The 18729-nt window shown below is 49.9% G+C and overlaps 1 protein-coding gene across 1 annotated transcript in view; it reads left to right on the forward strand.

The window, feature by feature from the left end:
* DNAH1 (dynein axonemal heavy chain 1) overlaps positions 1–18729 on the forward strand; it is a gene marked incomplete at both ends in the record, with an annotated part of 105504 nt that overhangs the window by 21292 nt on the left and 65483 nt on the right. The window contains one exon of the mRNA XM_082288782.1: positions 18243–18315. Within this exon, the coding sequence (XP_082144908.1) occupies positions 18243–18315 (73 nt within the window). The remainder of the gene's footprint in view (positions 1–18242; positions 18316–18729) is intronic.

Genomic DNA, 18729 nt, shown 5'->3' on the forward strand with positions numbered 1-18729 from the left:
TTTCCTGTGGGATGTGGGGAGTTTGTAGGATGGGTCAGTAGCATGCAAAGACCCGGAACAAAACTTGCAGGCCAGCTCGGTTAAACAGCTGGAGCAGAACCAGCTCAGCAGGCCATGGAAAGCATTCGGCCGAGACAGCCTGCTCATCTCAATTCATCTAGACAAATTTCTAGACAAATGCGCCAAGCTGTGCTCAATGGAGTGACAGGGAAATTACTAATTAAAGTGAAGATGATGGGATTAGTGGGAAGAAATAGCAGTCGGGTACAGAAGCTGTACCTCTGGACAGAGGCAGTAGCAGGCTAGACAGAGTTCACCACTGGAGTTTCTCTGGAATTGATCCTGGGATTGATCTTGTTTATTCTCTCCATGAATGATGTTGTCATAAGAAGTGGAAGCGCTTAGGTTAAGCCAGCTGATGACGCAGAAGGGAGAGGCATTGTGAATGCAGAGGAGACAGGAGATCAAACAGAAAGCAGCAGACAACCTTGAGCACGGAGACGCAGGAACGAGTTGAAATTCAAGAGCACGAAATGCAAGACTAATCACAGGGTTGGGGTTTTTTGTGCTAGACAGGGAGTGTGTCAGTTGGACATGACTGAGGAGGAGGTGAACTTCGTTGTAGCAGTCATGGGTGATTATGAACCACCAATGAGCTAAAGGCACAAAAAGGCGAACGAGACCCGAGGGGTTTGGGATATTGCCAGTAGAAGCAGGAAATTATTAATAGCATTTGCGAAGTACTGACAAGACCTCATCTAGCATTGGGTAGGAGTCCTGGACAGGTAGGCTGAATTCTTGCCAGAAGCAGTGCAGAAAAATTCTCTGAATATGATCAAGAGACTGGAGATTCTGTTTCACGAATAAAACAAAAGATGGAAGGAGTTATCTTCTCCATTGGTTTGCAAGTGATAGCCAAGCACAGCAGAAAAACTCACAAATTAGAAAGCAAGGATGCTGACAACCCCAGACCCTGTGTCCCTGTGCCTCCCTCCCACCTGAAACTACCTGAGCTCTTGCCCTCCACAGGATCTCTTCTGCAGAGAGACCATTTGCACCCTCCTCCTTCCCCCTCCTCGCCTTCGTGCCTGGAAACTGATCCCCACTTCAACTCTAAACAGGCAAAAAGAAAAGGAAAGACAGTAGACTGGGTCTTTTGTACAGCAAAGCAGATTAGGGGCCTCCCAGGGACTTGCAGCTTGTAAGAGGGAAGGGCTGGGAGATGGAGGGAGGTAGGGGGGTGGCTCTGCTCTCCTCCACAAACAGTGAAACTCAGACCTGCCTTTGGTCTGCTCCTTGCAAAGTCTTTTTTGTCCACCTTCCTTCCTGTCCCCTCCCCCTCCTGTCCCCCCACCCGCTTGACATTGTGGACCAGCTTTTGGGGGCTAGGATCTTTTCAGTTCCTGCAATGGATTTAATTCCTGAAACGTGTGTCCTATTCCCCACTCCCGTGCTGAATCAGGAAAGCATTCACCCAAACAAAAGCCAAATCTCCCTCCTAGGGGCAATCAGGAAAAGGGGTCCCTGCAGTGGTCTCTGGTTTGAAGACAAAAGGTTGTTTGAACTATAGACAAGTGGGTTAGTGCCACCATGGATTATAGAAACAGCTGTGGAAGCAGGGATTAGCCACCACCTGTGTGACAAAGGCTACAGGTCTCCAGTCCCAGGGCCAGCAGAACACACGGCAGAGCCTTTGTGCTACCTGTCTGCCTGAGCTTGACTCTTCAGGTGCTTTCTTTATTCTCAACTTGCCCTCACCAAATGCAAACTGCTTAGGCTAGGATGAACCAGACTTGCCTAGACCCAGGTTTGGGCAATCGTGGCCTCTTTTAATTTGAGTTAACTGATTCCCTCTGTCCTACAGCCCAACTCCTCTTTGGCTGTGGGCTGTAGGAAATGACTTGGTGTGGTGAGCACACTAAGGCAGAGCAATGCCTGGGTACAGGGGAAGCACAGACCCTGCCACTGCCACTGGCACTGAGCTGCTCCTCGTGCAGCAGCTTGGTCTGCTATGGGGCACTGGCTTTCTTAAAGCCTCTTGGCCTGAAGGGAAGCTGCTACACCTTTTTAAGTGCTCTGTAATGTCCTACTTGTTGGTGTGTCCATGCAGCACCCCATCCCTTTAGCCCTTCTAGGCTCAAGCTTTGTCCTCTGTAAAACAGCCATGGCATAGACCCATCCTCTGGCAGGGGACTTGCAAAGCTAAAATCGTTACTAGTTTTGAAACATTCAGCTATTTTAGTGAACTCAACTGAAAAGCTTTTTAGGAGACTAATAATCCTACCTCCCTAGCAGAGATTGAATAATGTGCAGTAAACCCTGCCTCAGGCTTCATGCACTGAACAACACGGTGGAAAAGCCTTGTGAGACTTTTTGCTAACGGTGCAAAGTCTGTCCTCTGTGTGGCATGAAGGAGGGTCCCCCAGAAAATAGCTTAGCTGTGGAATTAACTCTAAATGTGCTGCAACCAGATTGTTTTGGGCAATTTCATGTGTACATGCATGTTTTGTTCTGTAACAGTTGGTTATACAGTCCTTTTTGTCAAAAGGTTTTCGAGTTAAACTTTAAACAAAAAACCTCACCAGAAGGGTAATCCAACACTGGAATTGTCTGCCCAGGGAGGTTGTGGGGTCTCCATCCTTGGAGATACTCAAAACCTGATGAGATGTGGTACAAATCAACCTGCTTGAGATGGATCTTCTTTGAGCCAGGCAGTCGGACTACATGGTCTCCAGAGGCTCCTGCCAACTTCAATTGTTCTTTAATTTTTAAAAAGCTGTAGAAGGATGAGTTAGCCTCTAAATTTCAGGACACAAGATTTGCCATGGGAACTGACCATCCAGATGCAAAAGCACTGAGCCTGCAATCCCTTGAGCTGAGGGCAAGGAGACACCCTGCTACCCACAGAGCATGAAAAGCCTTTTCTCTTTGCTTCTTCCATTCAGCCAAGAGAAAAAGACAGTAGTGGGGGCCTGAATTATGGCACTTGTGGGTTTTTCCTGTTGCCTACAATAACGAGGGGCAGCATTAGTTTCCAGGCAACTGATTTGGTGTCTTTCCAAGGGCCTCTGGCAGTGGGGTTTCTCACTGAGGACCCTGGTTTCTTCCCTTCCCTTTGTAAGCATTACACTCTCACCTAAATTGCAGACTTCACTCTCCTGGTTGCAGGTTTTTTGACATCCTTGCCTTTGATTTTCAGATCCTCACAGTTTTTTTTAAACATGGGTTCTCCTCAGGGAAACTCCCAAAGATGGTGGATCTGCAGGTGCAGCAACACCAAGTGAGTGTGGTCGAGATTAAAAGCTGGGCTGGTGAGGGTGGCAGAAGGCACAGAGGTAAGGTACAGCCCCAGAGAACATGAACTTGGTGCTTCACATTGGGAAACTGGGATCAGCACACAGCTTTGACAGACCTTTATGTCTACAAACCTACAAATGCTACAAAGCCACTCAAAACAGAGCTATCTGAACTTCACTAAGTCCCCACCTTGAATCGTGGTGCTACTGCAGCAGGACCTAAGGCAAGAGACACCCATGATGCTGCTAAATGCCACAGCATATTCCCTGCTAAAAGTGGGGCTGCCTCACTGCTGAGTCTGTGGTTTCTGAAGGAGAATAAAAACACCGGTCTTTACCAGATAAAGCTCAATAAAGCTGGGTAATTCCAAGAACAAAGGAAATTAAATTCTCCAGACTGCACTGTAGAAGTGACCCACAATGTTCTGTGGCCCAAACCCGTGTAGAATTATGATTCTTTTAGGCATAGAGACCTGACTTTTTAGAATGATGGACTTTTTTTTCCTGGAACTTTACTTTTAGTCTTTAAAATGGAAAATTCCAGAAGAGAAGGAGAAATTACAGGTTCCTAGGAACATCAAGGATCAACTGTTTCCTAGCAGAAGGCAAGACGAGCCAAAGGCGACCCCAGCACAGGCTCAGCCCTCACCAGTCAGGGCCCTCTTGTGTTACACTCGCAGCCTGGGAAGAGGGGGAACTGGAGCTGGGAATCAGAATGTTCAGATCAACCCCAGGGACGCAGCAAACATACCATTTCATACAACATGAAATGAGATCTAACAGGGAAGAGGAGAGGGAAGGTGGAGGGGGATCTATTATTCATGAAGGCAACAGTAGTACAACAGAGCTTGCACAGACCCAGGCAGCGCTGGATAAGGTTACTGCAGAAACAAGGGTTGGTAATGGTATGCCAAAGCTCTGCTTCTTGGGTGTAAAGCATAGAGGCATTGAGTCCTTCCTTTTCCTTTCTTTTCCCTTTCTTTCCCTTCCCTTCCTTTCCCAGCACAACGCTCTCCTGGGGCATATGACATCAGAAACAAGCTTCCTTGGAAAGCTCTACTCACGGTCTGTTGAGGAAGATTTGGGAAGTTAGAAACCTGTAGAACACAGGAGGAGGAAGAAGCAGACCCCAGAGAGATAGGAGACAAGTGAGATCAAGGTTCTCCACCTCTCACCAAGGCTGATTCTGATTTCCTCAACAGGGAAACCTATCAGGGCTTGGCACTTGTCTCAAATGACAGCACGTGTTTGCTATGGTTCTGTGGTTTCTCACAAAGCAATGGTTTTTTGTTTTGTTTTGTTTTCCAGTTTGCTGCTTTCTCTTTTTTCTCCTTGCAAACAGAGCTGCTGGCTCCTCTCTGGCAGGCTGGCTGTGGGACACCATTTACAGATGGATGGGTGAGCAGGTACCTGTGTAGCGCTGACTGTTGCAACATGGAGGACATATCTCAGCAGTTGTCCTGGGGAATTAAACATCCCTGGATGTTTGGACAGGGAATTGGGCTCTGGCTTTGCACTGCTTGGCTTGGAAATATCCTGAGAGTAAAAAAGAGGGTGAGCCACAGAGCTGGGTTGATGTGCAGAGGAAGGGTTGTAGACTTTATAGCTCATGACGGCATCACCTGCAGTGGTTTCTGGGGCTACTTAAACTCTGTGTGATGGGCTAACTCTAGTCCTTCTTTCAGGCAACAGTGGTGGCTGTAACCTGCATCACTGTTACTGCTGGAACTCAGTCAGGGGTGTGGGGCAAGGAAGGGATTGTTTTCTGGGCACTTGGTGGTGTGTATATACAACACAGGTGGTGGGTAGCACAAACAGTGAGGCATTTTGCTTAAACTGGTACGTTCCTGCTCACTTTTTGGTTGATGTGTAGGGGAGAGGCAATGGGGAGACAATTATCTATTAAAAACACAATCAGATGTTGAATGTGAATATGGACTGTGGGCTACTATCCAGGGGGAAAAATCCACTACTCAGTGCAACGCCTTTGTTTTGCCTTGAACAGAAGCAGATCTGTAATCCTGGAGGTGGTGGAAAATGAACTATTTCCTACCCTGGACAGCTTGCGCAAGGCAGAAATGTGTGCAGGCTTGTGCAGTGAAGGTGATCCCTCCACTCAGCAGATGAGGAGGCCCTGGGATTGTGACACTCTTGTAGGGGCCACTTTGATGGACTAGAACATGTGCTGAATCACACCCTTGTGCAAAAAGAGCTCTTCCTCAGCTGAAGGACGCTTTGCAGGATCAGACTCTGCTGGTGCTGCAGGAAGCACTGACATCAAATCAGTGCATGTCATTGCCAGGCTGTGCCTGGAGGGATGTATGGCTTGATGCACACTGGCTTGGATCATGTCCCATGTGTAGTACTAGGGCTGCCAGGCACTGCAGCCAGAACATTTAGTGCTCACCTGGAATACATTGCACGATATATTTAGAATGCCTTTTTTTTTTAATTTCCCATTGCTTTTAATTGCATTCAGCTATTTTGATATTTCTGCCGGTGGTCGGCCACATGGTTTTGCAAAAAAAAGCCACCATTGAGCAGCGTGTGGGCCTCGTGTCTGCCTGTGAGCCAGGTCCCATCTGGCTGTAATTACTAGCTTCACATCAGCAAAAGAGTGTAATATTTAAATACAAATGTTTGATGTTTGCATAGCAAACCTCAGGATGGAAAGCTCTTGATAATCAGCCTGCAGGGAGGAGGTGGGCTTGCTGCAGGTGAGCACTGAGGTGTGTGGGATGCAGCAAGACTTTGTGGGGTTTTATGGGGATAGAAAGAAGAGCAACACTGAATTCAGAAGCCCTTCATGCCTCGCTCTGGGCAGAAGCTCCACACAGCATTGTAATCCTCAGTCTTAGGCAGATGGGCTACGAGCAGGGCAGATGTGATGCAGGGCAGATGACCCTGCCAGGAATCTCCCATATCCTCGCATTCAGAACATGTGAGGAGGGCACTGAAGCTTGCAAAACGGTAGAAGAGCTCCTGAAATCAATACAGGCTCCCTGCCCTCAGTAGTAGCCATCAGGATGGATAACAACCCTTGTTAGGTTTCAGCAGCTCAGGCACCAGCCATGCCTGGAGAGCAGGGAGCTGGAGCCAAACTCACAGAAACATGGACAATCTATTGCACCAGCCCCTAAACACTAAGCCTGGGACCACAGCAAGCATTAGCCACTTTGTCTGGCAGAGATAAGATCCAACCCATAGTACCCTTCCAAAGAACCCTCCCCTGCTTGTAGTGAACACAAGCGTGAGATCTCTTGTGTACGGCACTTTGCTTCCCTGCCCTTCAATCCCAGTCCTTTGGGGAAGGAAAACAACAAGCTTGTACTGCACCCTGCTCCAATTGGGACGACAAGTGAGAAAACGGCTTCATCTGCTCCCAGGCACGTCTGGAAGGTGACAGACACGTGTGCTGCCTGCAGCATCCTCTGTTTAGCATTAGGGTCCAAGCACAACCGTGCACACCCAGCCAAATGAGAGTCCTGGAGCTGCTGCCTGCTGTGCCACCTCCTGTAGGGTACACAGCACCCTTGTTTTGCTCCTGATGGAGAAGAAAAGCCATGCCTGGAGATGGCTTTCGTTCATAATGCCATCACAGGGCTAGCAGCTGGCTCTTCCTGAGCTTGTCCAGACAAGGTTCAACCTGTCACAACTCGTCATTTTATAAGTGCAGGAGGCTAGAGCCTAGGATAACAGGATACTAATAGGATAACAAATGCCTCCTCACTGTCTCAGGGGGTTTGGGGACCTATTCTCTGCAGCTTGCACACCCAAGGTGAGCCAGCCCTACTGTCGTCACTGCCTCCGAGGAGCATTGCTCATCTTGACAAACTTTAAAGCTGCATCCTGACAGACCAAAATAAATCAATCAATAAATAAATCGTCCGTCTCGTCTACTGGATTCTGCAGTTTATTTCCTTGGCGCTGATGAAAAATAGTTGGATGCTTAGTATCTTCATGAGACTAATTATGATAAACAGCCCCATCGCTGCTAATATCCGGACATTAATTCCCAGATGGAGCTGCAGAAAATGTCAGGAATGGAAATGTCAGCTCTCTAAAAGGACCTGGCAGGTATTGAAGTGGGGACTGGAACGTCAGCAGAGGAGGGAGTAGGGGGAGATCTGGGAATTAGCAGGATGTCGGTACACATTTGGAAGCTATAATTCTTCTCACTTGATTGCCCAGTTCCTCCCAGCAATGCCACAACCACAGCTTTCTTTGGATTTTGCCTTCTCTGAGCTCTGCTCCCTGTACCAAAGCAAAAGACTGGCACTCACTAAACACGTGGTACTTTCTTTGGGCAGAAGCTCAGCCTTAAGCTTCAGGAATCTCCTTCCTGCTGGGATTCCCAGAAATGTCACCCTGCTCTGCAGGATGGACACACCAGTAATTCCCTCTACACTGGGTGTGGGGCAGGCAGGCTGACAGGCAACAAAAGGTCACACCCAAACTCTGCTTCCATTCTCCTCTGGGTTTCACATCTGCATCCATATTTACATTGCTACAATTACCAGCTGAATACGAAAATATGACAGAAAATAGCAAAAAACCCACTCTCTTAGGGTTTCTGTTTTGGTTTTGTTTGTTTGTTTGTTTGAGGTTTGTTTGTTTCTGGTTTTTTGTTTGCTTTCTATGAGCAGTTTTAAAAAGTTTCTTGTATTTAGGAGGGCTATTTATGGATAATATTCCCTGCCAAGTGAGAAGGTACTTTAATAGTAGATGGACTAGCCAGACAAATTATATGAATGCCCAACTACTGACAGCACTGTGTTGATGGCAGGAAGTCAGGCTGGCACCTGGCACAATAAATCAGCTGATGAACAAGTCCAAGAAAGTCTGTTTTGAAGCCATTTGAAATCAAAAAATGGGTTGTCCTCTCATGGTGCAAAGACATGCACTGGTTTTGCTGCTCTGTTCAGCCTGCTGGCTCAGGCCCTGTTCTGTACAGCATCTGAAACAGTGGTGCTCAGACAATGATCTATTCCAGCTTTTGGCACATGCTTTCCAGTGGAAAAAATCTGAACAGGTTGGGGATTCCTTGATCAGATGCCAGTTGGTTGAGAGAAAGCCTTTTCACAGGAGTCTGTTACTGTTTGTCAGCAAAGGCTGGAATTTTTGCTCAAAGCCAGATCATTTCGACATTTACCTGATGAGAGGAGATTTAACCTTGAGCCTGATGGGTCTGGTTCAGACCGCAGACTTGAACCAGAACTCTCCAAGCCCCCCAGCAAGTTCTCTTGTGGTAGGGAGCCAAGATGCCTCTGTCTCTCATGAAAAGCTTGAAGTTCCTCTGGAAGCTTCAGGGAAAATTTCCAGCCTTTCTAGAAGTAGGCAAGAAATGGGGAAGTAGCTGCCCCATATTTGCAGTGGAGCCACAGAGCTCCAAACCCCCTGTGGATGTTCTGACAGATAACCTGTCATCTGCATAAAATCTGGCCATTGATCTGTTGGGACTTCTGAGGAATTTAAAGGTCTAGCTCCAGGGGATTTGGGAGCCAGAGGGTGGGATACTTGGGAGCACCTCTGCCACTAACCCTCTCTGGAAACAAAGTCCCTATAAAGTACATACAGGCTCTTTTTGGAAAAATCTCCCAGCTTGCTGGGAACTTGCTGGCTGACAAGCTCTTTCTGTCTGCAGCCCCATGGAGAACATGGCAGCGTTGCATTTGAGGCAGTTCTGGCCAATCCAGCTGAACCAATTGTGTGAAAATGGCTACTGCAAGCTCCTCTGCCCACCGCTGCTGAGCTCTCATCACTGAGGCTTGTTTATTTTCTCCATCCCCACCGCTCCCTGCCTGCTCAGGCTTGGCCCTGGTAATCCTCACTGTCATCTTCCTCCTGGAGAGCCCCACACATTTTGTCTGTCTTCCTTGGGGAAGTAACCTCTGCCTGCAAATTCCCCGGGGAAGCCTTCTGGCTGGGTTAATGGCGTGATCCCCAATGTGAGAGAACACGCCCTGGGGAGATGATGTACTGTGGCACAGTGATGGAGACTAACAAGAATGTCACCATCAAAGTCTCATTCGCTTTCTGAAGCAAAAGCTGGCTGGAAAGTACAGAACTTGCAGCTACAAACTGCTCACTGGTCCCAACCTGACCGAATTCAAGGTAACAGCCTGGTGTCAAGAGAGCTTTTGAAAGCAGCAGGAATATAAAGAGAATCTGGCTTGATATCACCTCCCCAGAATCAACCTGCCCCTTCAAGAGAAGTGCTCAGGCAACAAGAAGCCAGACCTTGTCCTGACTCTCCCTGCTTTATGGCTTTCTCATGGCTTTGTGTCTCGGGGTTCAATCTGAGGACTTTGTCAAAAGTACTGGCAGCATTGTCAACGTGTGGTGTTTTACGCTAGATTAATGCTGTATCTTGTGTGTGGGAACACATGTAGGTGTGGAGACAGAGAAATCTAGGGCCTTATTCTCTAGTGGCCTTGTGCTTTAAGGATCATTTACACCTTCAGCAAAATGTGTGTGGGGTGGGTATGGAAACACTGCTAAATCTGATGGGGCCTGCCACCCACGGTAGGGGGTAGGTGCAAGTGATGGAACAAAACAACCGGCACATCATCTCCAAGGTCCACAGAAGCTGGGATTTTTGCTATTTTATTATTCCTCCCATAACTAAGGGAAGGCTGTTCTCTGTAGAAGCGAGTTTTGGTGTGATATATGGTTTCCTGGGCTACTGGATTGGGATAGATGCATGAGAGACAAATGTGTGAAAGTGCAGGGCATGAAAAGTAGCTCCAACAGCTCAGACCAAGTAGGAGAAAAGCTGGGCTCTTCAGTCAGAAAAGAGCCTCAGAGACAGAATGAGCCACTAGCATGTTTAACATATTTCTCCTTTCCAGTGCCAGCTCACACCCTAACATCTACTGAAACCGGTTTAATTCTCATGTCTGGTAGCTGTGTGAAAGGAGAGTTCTCTCCCTCCCTGTGAGTCCAGACTCTGCTAACCTTTGCTCATGCTTTCACTCCAGTCGTGTGACAGGAGACAGGGAGAGTAGTGTATTCCTTCTCCCAAAACAGCCTTGCACTAAGGAAAATACTGGGTAAGTCACTGATCCGTGTATTTCAGCAGGGACTCAGGAACCTCTTCTTGGAGAACTGTTTTCTTGGGAACTCAGCATCACCTGTAAGTATGGATCAATCTGTGGCCTCAAAAGAGCCCATGGTAGAAAAGGAGCACTAAGAACTGTCAGAAGAAAGACACCACTAAACCTTTTGTGCTGGCCCAGCTGGGGACAGGATCTCAGCTCAGACTGATATAAGAAGGTGAAAGCACAGAGATGGCTTGGCTGTGCCAACCACCACCACTGCCATTTTGGACCTGCCCTTTGCAAGTGGGTACCACATTCCCCTGCCCGGTCTTCCTGGGCTAAAGGAGCACCCATGGAAGCAGAACACACTGCCAGCAAATCCTGCTGCAACACCTGGGAGCAAGTCTCTGGAGAAGCAGAAAGGCCTTTTGAAAGCGGGTCAGGGAATGGATCAGACACGGCAGCACATGCGTGGAGAGCAGGTGGCTCACACACCTGTCTGCTTTCTGTTCTGGCCTGATGGGTTTGTGAAGGCCCAGACAGTCAAATCAGTGGGGCTTTCACCTCCTGACTTGCTGAAGCATTTTGTGGTGAACTTTGAAAGCCTGGTCAAAAATGAAGCCCAGCTGACCACAGAGAGAGCAAGACCTGCTGTGAATCCCAGCCCATGGCAGGGGGGATGAAGCCAGCATGAAACGGATGCATATTTTTCCCATGCAAAGGGCAACGGGGCTCCACCATTGTTTCCTCTCAATCAGAGAAGCCATCTGGGATGTGACTCCAGGGAACTCCAGCAAGAGCTGTAATTATATCAAACATAATTGAGGCAAGCCAGCAGCACTCCTTACTTAAGTAAAGCGATGAGGCCAGCAATATGACAGAGGACGTTCACCTGGGAGTTTCTCCAGCATCCGCTGCTTTCAGTGGGGCTGGGAGCAGCTCAGCCTGGAGTGAAAATCCACCCAGAGACCTCCTTGCTGCGTGGGACTGATCCTGTGAACACCTTGGCAGCAGCTGAGCATTGCTGGGAGGGAGCTTGCTTATCTGGAGAAGCTTGTGTTTCTTCTCTGAGGCTCTATCTGTCCCACCTTTCTCTGTTCAAACCTCACATCCCCTTACTTGCAAATTTTCAGATGGCACAAATGCCTCACCACCCTTGACTACAGGCTCTTTGCCCCTGGCTGGTACCCAGGCACGGAGAGGAGCCAGTGCACATGGCCTGGGCTCTTCTGCCTCCCCATGGCATGCCCCCCCATCCTGGTGCCTCTTTGTCTAATTCTCTGCCCACACACAAGGCCATGTGGGCATCCCTTGGGCCAGCTGTGTTGTCCTGCTCCTCTGGCCCTGCATTCTAGGACTTGCACCTCTCCCAGGTGCAGAGCTGGGAAGCAGCAGGACTTACTGTCAGCCTGGACAGGGCCAGCAGGGATTGGGGGTCTCAAAAGAGCTATGAACCAGCCCCTGCCCACCCGCCTGCCACAGCTCTCCTGCAAGGAGCCTCCACTCGTCTCCTGTTTCATCCTTTCCTCCTCCTCCTCTGCCCTTTGTACTCCTTCACAGTAGATCTCTTATCGCTTGGGTTTTTTTCCTCTTTAAATCTTTTCCTCTCTGCTTTTCCACCTCCTTCCTCTCCCCCAAAATAATCCAAACCTGTTCTTCCTCACTCCCCTGCAGGGCTGGCACTGCTTGTCCCTTCCCCACCATTCTCTCTGTGGGGGACCAGCTTGTTGGTCCCTGTTCAACAGGACTCAATGCCTCAGTGCCACTTCTCCTTCTGCAGGGATGACATGTTCTCCAGGGCCAGTAGTCCCCCATCCCCACCCAACATGGTCTTTTAGCTCAAGACCTTCACGAGTACACAAGGCTGAGTTAGACAAGCCATCGTGCAGCTCTACATCAGCACCCTCCCCGCCTGCACTGGTTTTGGGGATGGGATGGAGGAAGGATCTGCTGGACCTTCCTGGACAGTGGCCGGCAGGGCTGGCAGTCAGCTGGTGCGGAAGGTGGCACTGGAACAGCAGCTACCCAGCCCCTCGCCTTCCTCGCATGGGGAACGGGGGCTGTCCCCAGTGGCACTCGGTGGCTCCTTGCTGGGATGGCCGAGCACCCGCACCCTGGGGCTGGCAGCCCTGGAAGGCACGGGTTGGTGGTGGCTCGGTGGCAGTGCTCCACAGCGGTAGCCTCTGGTGGCAGCTCTGCGTTGGCCCTAGTGTGGTGACTCAGTGGGAGTCACCCACAGAGGAGGCTCTGTGGTGTCCCCGTTGCGGCAACTCAGAGACGCCAGTGGCAACTCCGTGGTGGTGATTCTTAGGTGGCTCCAGGTCTCTGCGACGTCCCTGCGGCAGCAGCTGAAGTGGCACCGGGAGCTTTGCGGTGTCCCTGCGGTGGCTCGGTGGCGGCTCTGAGTGGCACCGGGGGCTCTGCACAGCCCCACGCCGGCAGCCGCACCGTGGGCCAGACCCCGCCTTCCCAGGAGGGCGCTCCCCCCCGGCTCGGGCGTGGCGTTGCCCGGCCCGCGCTGCCCCGCGCCTCCTCCGGACCAGCCCAACGGCCCGCGCAGGGGGGGAGCCGGAGTCTCCAGCCGGAGCTTTCTGCCCGCCCCTGCTCCCGTGGCAACGCGTGCGGCGTCGGGGCGGACTCGGGTCGCTCGGTGCGTACCGCCCGCAGGCAGCGCCGGGCAGGGCCCCGCCGGCCCCCGGAGCGGGCCTGGGGCTGCGAGCTCCGAGGAGGGGCTCGGGGGCTGCAGCGGGCCCCGCCGGGCTGGGCCGGGAGGGCGGGCGCGCAGGTGGCTCATGAGGGAGTCCCCTCGTGCTTCCAGGACACTGGAGGTGTCGGGCAGGCCAGGATTCCTGGGAGCATTGGGAGCGGGGTGTCCCCGCGGCTGGTGCACGGGCTGGGCGCCGGGAGCTGCTCCTGGCGCTGCCCCATCGCCACACGTCGCACGTTAACAGCCCCTGGGCTGCTCCTCCCGCAGCCGGGGTCTTTCGGAAATGGAACCAACAGCAGCGCTTGTTTGATCCGTGTTGTGCTTCGTAAATGACACCGACGTTGTTGGAGTCGCGGTGCAAATGCTCGGAGGGGTGTCCTGCAGCACCCACCGTGGCTGTAAGCCCAGGCCGTGCCGCCGAGCCCGGGCCGTGCCGAGCAGCGCTGGCCGCCGTCCGCCTGTGCTGCTCCCCCGGTTCGCGCGGTGCTTGCGTGGTGCTTTCCCGTGGGGAAAAGAATGCACTTAAAAACCCAGAGGAAAATCCATTTTAAACCCTTGCAAATTGTTGGAGGGAATGGGCTGCTATAAAACTCGGAATTACTGTCAACTCGCTTTTTAAGGTAGAAGGGATTTGAAGTACAGGATAATGTTTAAAGCAGTTTGTTGAGAATGCATCACCTTGTCTGAGCTTACCTTGTATGGCTTAAATTATAGGAAGAAGGAATTTCTGCATGTTGGTGTCCAGATGGTCTAGTAGCTGGGGTTCTGGCTATGCACAGATAAATAGATTTTAGATAAATACTAGATTTCCATCTGCGGTTTTGCTTAGGGGTTAGATGATATTTAAAGTACTATTCTCTTGCTCTGTTGCAATTTTTAGCCATTTTGAACCTGATTTGAAAGAAAAGAGTCCCATTTTGTCAAAGCTTTGCATCAAAGAATTGAAGTAGAGGCAACAGATCAAAAAGCTTGTACCAGACGTTGAGCAAGACATGTGGGAGTTTGACTTTGTGGATGTGTAAAGCCTGGATTTACCGAGAAATTGTAATTATAGTTTTGCCACAATGACACACAGACGCTGTAGCTAATGTTGTGTCAGCAGTGCCATAAGAATATGCTCTCACTTTGAATAGTTCAATTTAGCATAAATAGTACCTGGTATGTCTAGGAAACATGCTTTTCAGGTGTGAGGGAGCATGACTGAACTAATGCACAGATAGGTGTTTCAGCAGTCAGGAAAAGGTTTTAGAGCTGAAGCTGGGACAGCTTGGTGCCAGGCAGATGTTTGCCAGCGAAGAACAGGGAGAGGCTCCCAGGTGTGCAGGGGCCAGGGGGAGAGAAGGGTTACTGAGGAGGGCAGAGAAGCTGCTTTAAGGAAGACATCTCACCTACTTGCAACGAGCTGGACTCCTGTTTCCTCCACCTTTGTACCTCTCCTTGTCAAAGGAAAACTTCAGTCCTGAGGAAAGTGCTCCAAGTAGGAAGGGATTGAAGGCTGTGAATGTGGCAGGTATCCGGCCTCCTGTCCCGAGCTGGAGTGTGACAGGGCACTGGGCAGTTTCACTGCTCTTCCTCAGGATTCCCTCGGACAACCAAGGAATTCTTGAGCAAAAGCTATGTGGTACCATCAGCAAGTGCTGTAGCAGAGCTGGCTGAAAGCTTGAACTGCCATTGTGTGCTCGCTGCAGGATGGAAGGTGTTCTCTCCTGTAAGCCCTGGCAGTCCATGCCAAGCTCTGCTGCCCAGGGATGAGGGTCTAGGGTCACCCCTGGATGGAGGGAGGGGAGGACAGCCCTAGGTCTGCATGCTGCTCATTCTTTTGGGGGGTGGAAAGGCTGTTGGCGTTGAAAGCTTGGAAAGAGGGAACTGCTCTGCAGTCAACTCCTTGACTCAGTAGCGAGGCTGAATAAAAGTGAGAGGGTCTCTCTTCTTGTCTTTGAAACCAGCCTCCAGACCATTCCTGAGAGGTGGATGGGACCAGCCAAACCACCTACTAGCTGGAGGCTGGCACTGAAGCGAGCTCGCCACCATGCTCTGGGAAACCTCCCTGCTGGAAAACCCAGACACATCCCAGTAGCTGGGGTGGCAGGAAAGTAGGATTCCCTTTGTGCTTAGCAGCTCTCCCATATCTGCATCAGCTTTAGTGCTCTCAGACAAGCTGTTTTACTGATTTGTTTGGGGAATTGCTGGGAAAACTTTGGATGCTTGGTTTTGTTCTTTATTTTAAGTGGTGTGTGTCAGGTTTTATTGCAGTTGCAAACACAGGACCTCCCCTCTGTGCAGCTGGGAGAACATGATGGATGTTTTTGATCTGGACACTGAGTAGGGGTTTGTTTTATTTTGACATAAGTGCTCAGGAAGGACTTTTACAGAAGTGTGTGTGAGTACACAGGGAGCAAAGTGGCAAAGAATTAGGCCTGCTGTGGGCTGGCTTGGTACACCTTTCCCCAGTCATGGGAACTTGTCTGTCATGGGCAGCAGCCATATTATTTTGGTTCTAGGCAGAGATTGCCAGTCCTGCTAAACTGGGAGTGGATTCAGTCACTCACCCCTACTACAGGTTCAGATGAACCTTGTGTCCTGGAGCTAGCTTCTTTAATTGGATGGGTTTAGGATTCTGGTCCTAAGAGGCAAAAGTACATGTTACCATGTTGGCCCTGCTCCCAAGAAGAGGACGCTCAGGTGACACATCAGGAGAGGCACCACAGGGTCGTTCTGCCTTGCTGCTGTTCTCAGTGCCGGTGCAGCAGGCACGAAAGAGTCCAGCAGTGATTCATCAGGAATCCTTGGATCTTGGCTGATTCCAATCAGTCCTGCTGGGCTGCTAAAATAGATATGGCCAGAGCATAAAATAGCTAATAAAAACAAAATCCTCCATGGAAAATTCATTCTTCAGGGTGTGAGGTTCCAGTTGCCATGCCAAAGCAAAGCTGAGAGGAGAGAGATTTGAGATTTTCTAGCTTGAGGGAGGGGAGGGGGTATTATTGATCTCATCTCCCAGGTCTTTCCAATCTGTTCGTTTACTCCATTTCACTTAAAAGATTCACATCATGGTAACCTTGATTTATTATCTGATTTCTTTTTTGATTCAACCTCTCAAAATTGTGCACTGGCTTGAACCTGCAGTAATAAACCAGCACAGTTATTCCCTCTTATCTCCGGCATGCATGTAATGCTTTCCCTGTTGCCTGTACCCGATTCATTCTCACAGACAGGCAGGAAGGTGAAATTGTGAAAAGATTGCCCTCTCTCATCAAGAGTATAGGGCGAGCAGAGTTTTCACTCCATTCAAGAGCAGAGTAGAGAGGGCATGGCAGGAAGGGGTTCTGTGGCGTTGTCTGCAGGTCAGGATGAGACTCCAGACAAGTACTGTGCCAGCTGTGGCCTGCAAGACCAGGCAAGGTCTTTGCAGTGCTTAGCTGTGGGAAGCTGGAAGACTCCTACTGCAGAGCTACCAGAAGTAAGAGAGGTCCTAGCAAGGGTTCAGGAGACAAACCACAAGTCAAGTAGGGCTGGATGAGGAGTCTGGGTCTAGCCCTGAGCAGGAATTGATCAGTAAGCTGTATTGGCTTTGGAGTACCTTTGAGAGACACCATGGAGAGCTTTGACTCATAACTTATAGGAATAAGCTACACAGGTATGTGTACATCATTATATCAGTGCATGTGTGTGCAGGCTGGAGGGGTTTGTGTCACTTCAGCTGTTCTAATTAGTTACAATAGTCATCTCTGTGTTTAGACAAGCCTAAAATCAAGGGTTGCATTATCCTCCTGCCAGAAGTCTGAGAGCTGTTCTTAATTGGTATCTCTCAGTGCACAAAGGTTTTTGTAAAATAAAGATGTACAGCTGTGATATTTGCCTGGACTTGCATCTCCCAAGGTGGAAGAGCAGAAATTATTTGTGAGCTGAGCAAAAATATCCCCTGCAGGAGGAGAAAGAGGGGAGCTTCTAGCTATATTTTAATATGTGTTAGGTGATGCTTAAATATCTGTTGTGAATTATTTAAATGGAAGAGGCGGACTTACACCTGGAAGTAGCTGCATTGGTATCCTAGGCTACTCCCACTAGAGTCAAGTGTGACAAGGTTTTTAAGGGATTTGGGTGCAGCAAAAGTAGTACTTCTTCTGTAGTCCCAGTTCACTCAAATTCTCCTGGCAGCCTTTTGAACGCTGCCACGGATCCGGGAAGCCCCTGCTGCTTAAGGAAAGCAGCTTTTCTTGTGTATGCTGCTGGTCTTCCCACTCCAAACCCCATCTGGAATAATAAAATGGTCTCTTTCTCCAGAGTTAGCGGGCCATTGAGGCAGCCACGTGAGTCTGATGGCCCCCAGGCTGTGAATGCAGTGGTTGGTATCGAATCAGGGGATCGAACCTTCCGTGTTACCCACTCATCGTAGCAAGTCAAGGATATCCAGCACTGTGGGAGGGTGTGGAAGCGTGCCAAAGATACAGTGTGTGACAGGCTCAATGTCTTTCCACTCGTAGCAAGCCCAGGGTTACGTCACAGCATTGTTCTCCTGAGAAGATGGAGAAAGCAAGGAAGGAATTGAGGAATTTTCTGAGTAGGAGCCGTCCCAGTACCAGCAATGAGGCTTCTGCTGGTGTCCCTACTCCAAGAACCTCCAGTAGCTCAGGGGTAAGTGAAAAGAGCAGTTCTTTTTCCAGCACTGTCCCAAAAGGGGAAGACTGATGGTACAGCTGGTGTGGACACATACAGGTTTCATCTCAGGTCCTAGCACTTCCTTTGCTCAGAGGCCTTTGTGCAAGACCTTGACCTTTACAAAGTGAAGCCATGAGGCTTATCCTGGTCAGAGCTGTGCTGCCTTCCTCAGTAGCCAGTGACAGCACTGTCACGATTGCCTGGATTTAGGATGCCAGTACAGCAGGGCAGGCTTGTGGTTGTGACTGCAGGTGATATTTGGTAGTAAAACCCTAATGACTGGCTGCCTAATCAGCCCCCAGTCAACGTCTTAAGCTGACATCAGGCCACATGCTGCTGGCAGATCCCCTGCCCCTGTGCACTGGGCTGAACTTTTCAAGTATTTCTGTCTCTGAGCCTTTTCTGACCACTACTCACAGTCTCAGTTGTTCCTAAAGATTTGGTAAAGTCAGTCTTAGAGTCACACTTTCTCTCTGGACTTCTGTGACCCCCACTCACACTGTCCCATGACTGTGCTCTGACACTTCTCTCACATTCCAGGGTGCTTCTGCTGGCCCCCGTGTGTCCCAGTCTTTGGTGAGCCAGGCAGACCTGGAGCAGCACACCCCTAAAGGTAAATACACTGAGGGAACGGGTGGGGCAGGAAACTGGGCTGTAACTGTTTAAGGTTGTCTACGGTGGTCATGCTGGGAGTTAGGCTGCTGCCTCTGGGTTCATGCTCTGCTTTCATTTTCCTCTCAGTGCTCAGGAACGGTGCTGAGCTGCTTGAATATCCCATGAAAAGTGAATTTCGTTTAGAGGTGCAGCAAGGTGATCTGAGTGGGTGGTAAAACCATTCTTCCTTTTCTCCTGGATATATCCACTTACCCCAGAGTTCAGGGTGGACTGTGCTGGTGCCTGTGGGAGTTCTGGTCCTACTGCCAGGAGAACACTGAATTTGCATGTGTTCTTACTGTGCATGGAGCCAGCAATGTCCCTTTACTGTGAAAATCATAGAATATCCTGATTTAGAAGGGGCCCACAAGGA

Source organism: Coloeus monedula (genome assembly GCF_965178545.1).
Source record: "Coloeus monedula genome assembly, chromosome: 11".
Taxonomy (NCBI): domain Eukaryota; kingdom Metazoa; phylum Chordata; class Aves; order Passeriformes; family Corvidae; genus Coloeus; species Coloeus monedula.